Source organism: Vitis vinifera, chromosome 17 (assembly GCF_030704535.1).
Source record: "Vitis vinifera cultivar Pinot Noir 40024 chromosome 17, ASM3070453v1".
Taxonomy (NCBI): domain Eukaryota; kingdom Viridiplantae; phylum Streptophyta; class Magnoliopsida; order Vitales; family Vitaceae; genus Vitis; species Vitis vinifera.
The window spans coordinates 8,076,245-8,086,196 of record NC_081821.1 but is presented as its reverse complement, the minus strand read 5'-3'; the positions used below and the strand labels follow the sequence as shown (position 1 = coordinate 8,086,196).

Below are 9,952 nucleotides of genomic sequence, written 5' to 3'. Positions count from 1 at the left end.
TTTTTTGTTAGAGAGAATAAGATAAAACGAAGATCTTGGTTTGTCTTTTCTTTTCTATTATTATCAATTAATTTATTGTTTTTTTTCAAGAATGGTTATTTTTTGTTCTTTAATGGATTGTGTAATTGAAAACATATCATGAGAGACTAAAAGACTTTTTTTTGGGGTATAAAGCATGAAAACCTAGGACTAAGGTTTAAAGGGAAGCTATGGGAATAATTAAAATTAATAATGGATTGAAGAAAGGATTAAGAAAACGATATGAAAGTTGAATACCCTCTAATATTACTTTGCATTGGAAGATGGTACAATCGTCTATTTCTTGATACTATTCTTGGTAATCTTTAATCCCTAGTTATCTAAGGTATCATCATTGTTATCTACCCTAAGTCTAATCTATCAGAATGGTAAAGGCCTAAAATCTTTAGACCTTAACTCAAATTTTACCTTTATTCCTCTAATAGATAATTCAAAATGAAATAAAATGTTAAAAGTAAGAGATGGATGCAATCTTGAGTTATAAAACTTAGGTTGATCTTATTTAATCCCACATTTTTATTATCCTAAGATTAATAAAAATAACTACCCTTATTTCACCTAAAAGTCCTAAACCCGAAGTTAGATTGTGGAAGCCCCAAATATTGAAATATTTGAACAAAAAAATCAATTAATTCTTGCATTTCAATTTAGACTAGTTTACAAAATGCAATTTTCATTAAAATCATTTTTACACTTTCTAAATTTAAAGAATTCAATAACAACAAATCTTTTATACCTAGCTGAACAAAGTTCAATCTCCGCGAACAATACCTAAAAAACTACAAAGTTGTAATAACTCGTTTTCTAATTTCTCTTAATCGAAGTTATTATAAAAAAAGGTAAGTATTTAGGACAACAAAGAAAAACCATCAAGGTCCAAGAAAGGGGGAAGGTATTTAATCCAATAAAAATAAAAAAGTATTCTCATATATATATATATATATATATATATATATATATATATTGAAGGGGAAGTGCATTTAATCCTATTTTCAAGCATAAGTTCAAGGGAGCCAATGGACAAGTCATAGGAAAGGGTTTTTTTTATTTATTTATTTAATTAATTAGTTAAAAGAGATTAAATAATCTCTAATTTTGTAAATCTAATCTCTCCCACATGACTAAATTTCAAAGTAATTCATTTTTTATATAAATATTTTTAATATTTTGATTATTTACATATAGGTTTAAAATAAAATGTTATTTTTAAAAGAAAAAAATAAGAACATTTTTGGGCAAAGAGAGACTAAAAAAGGCCGAAGGGTTAGTTCTAAAATAATAAGTGCAAGAAACCTTAATCATAAAAAAAAACTCTAACCGAAACCATCAAAGAAGTTCAAATGAATTACAAAAAACCCAAAAAAAAAAAAGGCAGAAAATTTGACAAAAAGGAAAAAAAAAACCCCAATTCCAAGAAACTCTAACAAGAAAAATGCCAAAAAAAAAAAAATCAACTAAAAATCACTACAAAAATCCTTATAAAAAAACAATAGTAAAGTTATAAGTTACGATTAAAAAAACCCAAAAAATTTACAAATGCAAAAAATTACAACAAAAAATAAAGAGAAAGATGTAGAATGTGACGATTTAAAAATTAAAAATAAATTAAAAATAAATAAATAAATGGGATGAAGGAACTCTTTGATTGATATTTATCCTTTGATAGAAGAACTCTAATGACAAATTAGAATAAAGAACAAAAATGAGTCAATCTTTTAAAGAAAGAAAGAAAGGAAGGTCATTATTTCGATTATTTCAATTCTTTTAACCAAATATCTCTTTAAATATTTATTTATTTATTTATTTATTAGGCCAAAGTGTTGGGCTACTTTTAGCCTTACGGCCCAGATCAAAGCTGTGAATTTGTGTTGGGCCAACAATGGCCCAGGCTTTTATAAATAACCCTACGAAACCCTAATCCCCAGTCTCTCATTTTTGCGGATCAAAACCCTAGCTCTGCATAGCCGTCGCAGCAGCAGCTTCAGCAACAACAATGGCGACGGCGAGAACTGTGAAGGATGTTTCTCCTCACGAGTTTGTCAACGCTTATGCCGCTCATCTCAAACGCTCCGGCAAGGTATACTTCTTAAATTTCTCTCTCTGCACTTGTGTATATGGAGTGTTAGTCTTTGATTTGGTGATTTTGGTTTGGTTTTGTTCATTTTTATGATAGATTTTGCATGTTTTGCTTTTGTTTTGGCTGTCTTGATTGTTTGCACTTTCGGTAATGACGACAGATTTCACTACCAAGCGGGCCTGAGGGCCTGTTTGGATCTTGGTAAAATGAGGGAAAGGGAATGGAAGTTCTTGAGAATTGAAGCGTTTCTCATAAGATACAAAGGAAGTGCAATGGCTGGATAAAATATGTATTGATTCTATGTGTTATGTTGTGGTGACTGGTTTATGGGTTTCAGATTTTCCTTTTAATTCATAGAGAGTGCATGCTTCTGATCAATTAGCTCAACATCTAATCGATATGCTTTGTTGGAGTGTTTGTTTGTTCGTCAAAATTGTTTCGTTTAGGGAAATCATATCTGTTGCATTTAATTAAGGGTTATTGGATTAATTTTTTTCTTTCACTACGGACGCTTTGACTGTATTTGAGCCTTGTAAATGTAATGTTGCTTGTCTGGATTCCGCTTGGAATGGATGGCTAAGCTGAAACAACTTGAGCAATACTTTGTGATTTTGTTTGTTTAGAGTGGCTTCTTGGGATTTCTGTGTTAATATTGTTTTGAACGCTTTTACTATCATTAAGGCCAAGATCTTATGAATTAAGCAGTAAGAATAAGTCCAAACTAATTCAGCACTGCATTTTCTACTGTCTTCTTGAATTCTTCTTATGGGTTATTAAATTATTTTTGGGTGAGGTTGACCTTGTATAATCTCTCATATACCATCTGAAGTCTGATGGTTTTGAACTAAACGTATCGTATGCTAGTAGCAATACAATATAAGTTGCTTTTTTTAATAAGCTCGTGAGTCGAAATGTTTAGGATAATTTTCTTGGCAGCATTTTCATTCTAGACTCTTTCATTTTCCATCTTCATGAGTGCAGTTATTTCTTTTGGGTGGCTATACATCTTATATCAATCAGATTCGCAAGCTTCTGAGTTTGGTGAAACAGCATTATGAGGCATAATTGCTTTTATGCAATGCTACTACTGATGTTACTTTAATTTGTCTCTCTCTTCTTTTTGCTTGCTTGGCTGTGCTTATTGTATATGTCATGTACTTCATTGTGCCCATTTCTTCCCTGTTTGACTATCCAAAAAAAGAAAAGAAAAAAAGACAACTGATATTACTGCAACCACTTCTACTCCTTTTTTAAGAAATCATATAGTAGAACTAAAATTTAAAACTGTAATTACTGACTGTCTTTTGTCACAATTGAAAGTTTGTTTGTATAAAAATCCCAGAACAAACCCAAATGGATCCAATTTTTCTGTCTTTCGTTGCCCCTTTTTTGTTATTGATAAGGTGGATACCTAATGCCCCATACAAAACAAGAGGCTGCTAGTCCCTTGTTTTTGCAAGTGCATATGCACTCTACTTGCAACCTGCTCCACTCCTTGACAAAACCAAGAGTGGAAGGAGGGACTTGAACCATCAACATCAACCTTGGCATAGCTATGCTCTACCATTAAACTATTTTTGCTTGCTAAAGTAGTGGTGAAACACTGCTGAGTAATCCACATATCACTTGATACAATTTGACTTTTGCTTTTTTTCTGCTAGACCATTATCTTGACCTGGTTCTAGCCATAAGCATGACTAGGTTGGTTCAGTTTCTTTGCATATTTGGCTTGGTCCTTGGTTTTGAGAACCAACAGCAAACCAACCAAACCTGTTTCAAGTTGTAGTTCGCGAACAGTTGAGAAAGAAGAGTGCCATATTTGAAATATAGCAGCGCAAGGCACTAATGTCACAACTATTTTAACTTATAGAATTCTTGATCTTTAAAAGATGCAAAAGTACATTGTGTGGATGTTTGTAGACATTTAATATGTCTAGAATCCGTGTTACCTGATATTTGATTGATTGTGGCGTATCCATGGGATGCAGGACTTAATTTGGTTATTGGGTTGATTTTCATTCCTTTGGTTTGTTAAGAGATTTTTAACATTTTGAGATTGGTATATTCTGTTTCTAATGGCTTGATGTCATTTTTTACTTGCCTTTACATGATGTGGACTCTTTTTATATGTTCTCTTACATGCCCCTTTGTTTTCAATAGATTGAACTTCCTCACTGGACTGATATTGTGAAGACTGCTACATTCAAGGAGCTTGCCCCATATGATCCTGATTGGTACTATATTAGAGCTGGTATGTATATTCTTCCTCTTTTACTCATACACTGAAAATTTGGGATTTTTGTAAATCCTACTTATGAATTTTGCAATTCAGCTTCCATGGCAAGGAAAATTTACTTGAGGGGTGGCATTGGTGTTGGTGCCTTCCGGAGGATTTATGGTGGAAGCAAGAGGAATGGCAGTCGCCCACCCCATTTCTGTAAGAGCAGTGGTTCTATTGCTCGCCACATACTCCAGCAATTGCAGACGATGAACATCATTGAACTTGATTCAAAGGGGTGAGTTCCTTTTGCACTGAATGGTTTTTATTGACCTGTAACCGGGATTCTGGTTGGCTTGAATCTAATGTACTGGGTATATATATCATCTGCTTAAATACTTGAGCCATCTGAAAAAAAAAAAATTGGTATATTCTTAAATTTTTCTTTGCGCACCAGGGGAAGGAGAATCACATCTAGTGGCCAGAGGGATCTAGATCAAGTTGCCGGACGGATTGCAGTTGCCCATTGAGAAAAACTCGAGTCGAATGCATGCAATTAATTAATACTTGAGGATTTGGAATGAAATTTGATAGTGAACTGTTAAATCAGAGTTTTATGCTTGGTATGTCTAGGACATCTGTGAACGCTTGCTTTTGAGGGTTTCTGTGCTTGTTTGAATTTTGGCTTTATTAAGTTTAGTTTCTAAAACCATTTCTTATGATTGTTATCAGAATTTTGAATCTGCTTGAAGACATTTTTTTTATATTTTTAAGACGCCACACTGCGTTCCATTGGCATGGTAAAGATATTTCCAGGAAAACATGTGTCTGATTAGCAGGCACTTGGTGAATATAAAATGTTCATTATGATCGATGGTTAAAGCTATAAGAAACTGAGGTAAATTAAGGATAATGTGTGGAAAAGTAAATTTGACTTTTGGAGAATCATAAGAGGTAAATTGAAACAGGTGCATCCCCTTTATTTCATATATGCAAGAATAATTTTCATGATTCTTAATGAATTTACTTTGCTATTTTTTTTGTTATGATTATTTCATTTTGATTGTTTGGAATGAGATGATATTCTACATTTGATATATTGGAATATGAATGGAAATATAATGAAAATGGAGATAGTAGGAATGGAAATAGAATGAAAATGGGATTATAATACGGTATAGAAAAAAAAAAAGGAAAAACTACAAAGAAATTTTCTATTTTCAATAAAATCAGGATATAAATAATCAAATCTTTACTAATTTCTCCACTTTGAAAACTTATATAAATATATTTTAATAAGTGGAATCCAAACAATGAATCGTGGAGAAATCATACCACAGGCTTCTCTAAAAGTTATAAAATAACCAATAACTTCATCCTTAAGTCCTAACAAAAATACCCTGAAAGAACCCTAATTTACTTTCCTTTTCTCAATCACACTTGCTTCCAATGTACCAAAGTCCTAATACTATATACAATTATGAGTTTATAGTGATCTTCAAATAGAAAATCTCATTAATTCTTAAGTGGTTAGTAATAATTTTACCCCATCATTATATCAATTAATTTTATTTTATTTTTATTAAAACACTTTACCATCTTATATTTTTTGGTTAAAACTAAATAAAAACTTCATTATAATTAGTTCAAAGTCACACACTCCCATAATCTGTCTTCTTTTTCGAGAATTCACTCCATCCATTTGGTATAAAAATACATAATATTATAGAGTTGATGGAAAGATCTAAATACATATCTTATTCTTTTCAATAATCCAAATTTATAGAATGAACTACTATTTTTCCTCCCTTGATGATAAATGATTGATTACAATATATATATATATATTTTCAGTTATGTTTGGTTCCAAAAAAGTTTGAGAGAAAATACAGAAGAAATAAAATAGAAAGAAAAAAATAAAAAGAAAGCTAAAGTGAAAAAAATAAAAATAGATTTAAAATTAATAAATTATTTTTATATCCTATTTTAAAGTCATTTTACTTATTTAACTTTCTCATATAAAATTACATAAATTTCTTATTAATTTTAATTATATTTGACCTTTTTTATTTTACATGATAAAACTAAACATAAGAAAATCATTATTTTCTTCTTTTTTTTCCTTATTATTTTGTTGGAACTAAATATAGCCTTAAACTTTATATTTACTATTAATTATTTATTTTATTATTTAAGTTTAAATTTTTAAATTCATTTTTATTTTTATTTTGTAGTGGATAGAAATTAATTGATTTTTTTTTTCAATTTGAATGAAAAGAGAGAAGAAGATGAAATATTTTAATAAGCAATAGAAATATTATTAATCATCATACAAAAAAAAAAAAAAATTATATTCTTCCAAAATGGGAACAGCAGGGTAAAAACATGACTTAACATTGTTTATATCTACTCTTCAAAATTCAAAATTAAATCAAGAGGATGTCTAAAATATTTATTTTTCATGATTAAGTAATTGCATATTTTTATTTCACAAAAATATCATAAACAAGTAGAATAATGTCAATGAAAAAACTATTACTATATATAGGTCTCGTGTGCCAACAATCCCAATATTGGTTTTTTCCTACTTCCATTATTACCTAGTTGCCCACTTTATCGGTTTACAACCATTTTTGTGATATCTGATATCAAATAGAAGAAAACATTTCCTACGTTATATCTCAATGGATTTTTTTAACCATATAAATGTGGTTCCATTTAACTATATAGGTCTCGGTTTACTCTATGGCTATGTTTGGATCCTGTAAAATACTAAGAAAAAAAAATTTAAGGAAAATAATTTTTTCATATTTAATTCTCTTATAGGAAAATAGTAAAGAAAATCAAATATAATTAAAACTACTTAGAAACTTATACATTTTCAAATTATTTAATTTTTATATTGATGAATTAAAATAAATTAAATAAGTTTGAAGTAAGATATAAAAATAATTTATTAACTTTAAATCAATTTTTTTTCCTTTTTTTTTTTTCTCTTTCCTTCCACTTTTCCCCGTATTCTTTCCTTAAATTGTTCAAGAATCAAACATAATTTTAATCACATGACAATATTTAATTCATCACAACTTAAATTAATTATGTATATTTGATTTTTTTTACTGGGCCATAAGTAACTTAATTTGCTTATATTATAACTTATAAAAGGTTAAATTTTGTGTTTTTACATATATATATATATTATATCAAATTAAATAAGTAAGGAGTAAATCCATTGAAGATTATATTTTTGACAAATTTAGACATTTGATACAAATTATTATTGTGAATTTCAGAATATTTTCATTCAGATTTCAGACTTTTGTCCCATGAAATTATTATTGGAGGAAGTAAGGCCAGCCTCCTCCCTCATATGGAAATGTTGAAGAAGTAATGTCATTGACGCAAGTCTCATATTGAAATCATTTTTTTTTTTTGAAAATTCCGCTATGTAAATCATTTTTCCTTTTCAAAATTAAGTTTAAACAAAAGATTTAAGAAAAAAATCTTACTTTCATCATGGAAAAAATGATTTCAAACTGATTAAATAATTACTAATAAAATTTAAAAGTCATACATTAGGGTTTTCAAATTACAAATAAATTTTTTGAAGAATTACTTATCAATGTTTTTCATTTAAAATGATGGGATGTTCCATGCAATTATCATTTATTTGTTAGGTCTTCAAATTAGGGATGACAACTGGATTGATTCGGGATAGGTCCCAATATCACCCTTTTTATTCTAAATAATTCTCATCTCTCGTTCCATAATTATCATAATGCCTTGCCCCATTTCGAAATTGAAAAAAAAACTTATTTTGAACTTTTTTAATTACATTAAAAAATATATATTTTATAAATAATTAAAATGTTATAATATTTCATAACTTATTTTATTGAAAAGTATTATTATTATTATTATTATATATTAAAAAAATAAAAACTAAATTAAATTAATTTGATATATAATCGAGACAGGGCGGGGCGGAACAAGGTAACACCTGAACCCACACTGAATCTATTTTGGGTTTGAAAAAAAATCTCAAATTTATCCTTAACCCATTTATTTAAATTTCAAATCGATCTTACTAGAAATCCTTAACAAAAAAAAACTCACCTCATTGTCAACCTTACTTCAAATATGTTTTTTAAAATAAGTTTTGAAAAAAGAAATAACTTGTACAACAAATTATTAGACTTCTTACAAATTATTATTCATATCCATCAATATAATTTAAATAAAAATAAAAATAAAACTCTTTGAACCTTGTCTATGTTTTTTTTTTCTTCTAAGTTGTAAGTTAAATCTTATTTTTAAATATTGAATTAAAATTTTCAGTTCAGTAATTTTTTTTTATAGTTATTCTTATTTGAATTTCAAATAAATTTGAAACCATCAAGAATTCATATAAAAAATAAATTCCACCTTATTATCTTTTACAATTAATTCATCAACTATTTTTTTCAGGTCATCATACTACGCTACTGATTTTTTTTTTTTCAATAGAAAAATCATTAATTAGGTTGTATCACATTTATATTTTCAAATTTTATTGGTTTATATTTTATACCTTAGTATTGTTTATTAATACTAGTATTTAATTAATTCAATTTCATCATGAGAAAAATTCTCTAATTACATATGTTGTGAAACCAATGTATTGTTTATCTTGATTTTTATGACAATAAAATAAGGCTTGGTAGGTAAGAAGATTTTCAAAAAAGCAATCAAAGGCATATTAAGTCAGAAGGAAATCAAAACTTAAGAAAAGACATAAAAAAAAGATGGTATTTCAACTTAATAATTTTTTTTAAGATCTCTTTATAAAGTTGTTAGTACTTAGTACACTAAGATTGTGCACTCATTATTTATAATTTCTTTTCACCTACTCTCCTTATTTGCGGGTAATTGTTTTTATATTGATTTCTATCATATCATTGTTTATATTATAACCATCATTCAAAGTTTTAATTTTTTTAAAAATGACTATCACCCTCTTAGAGCCCATTTCACAGTGCTTTTAGGAAACGTTTTTAATATTTAACACTTAAAAAATTTTATCATTCAAGTATTTGAAAGATTATAAACATTTTTAAAATTATTACAAAATGTAATATTTGAAACACTTGAAATATAAAAATTTTCAAATGTTAGAAAGTTCAGAAATACTTATTAAAATCACTACCAAACATACTTGTACTCTTAGAGTCTGTTTGGTAGTAATTTTAAAAAACGCTTCTAACATTTTTAAGATTTAAAAATTTTGATTATTCAAGTATTAGAAATATTATAAACGTTTTTTAAAATCATTATCAAACACATTTTTAGAGTGTGTTTGACAGTGATTTGAGAAAGTATTTTTAATATTTTTAATGCTTAAAAAATAAATATTTTCAAGTGTTATAATAGTTAAAAATACCTTTCAAAATCACTGTGAAACATATTTTTAGAGTGTGTTCGATAATAATTATATGAAGTATTTATAATATTTATAATATTTAAAGAATAAAGATTTTTAAGAGTGCATTTGATGATGATTATGAGAAGTATTTTTAATATTTTTAAGTATTAAAAATATTAAATATACTTTTTAAATTATTATCAAACTCACTCTAATT

General features: G+C 27.7%; 1 protein-coding gene across 1 annotated transcript; it reads left to right on the top strand.

The window, feature by feature from the left end:
• Positions 1–1,901: 1,901 nt before the first annotated feature.
• Positions 1,902–5,053, top strand: LOC100255295 (small ribosomal subunit protein eS19x). The gene is made up of 4 exons (XM_002284357.5): positions 1,902–2,116; positions 4,277–4,367; positions 4,449–4,632; positions 4,792–5,053. Exons 1-4 carry the CDS (start codon positions 2,033–2,035, stop codon positions 4,862–4,864), a joined length of 432 nt encoding a protein of 143 aa, XP_002284393.1. The 5' UTR covers positions 1,902–2,032; the 3' UTR covers positions 4,865–5,053.
• The last annotated feature ends 4,899 nt before the right edge of the window (positions 5,054–9,952 follow it).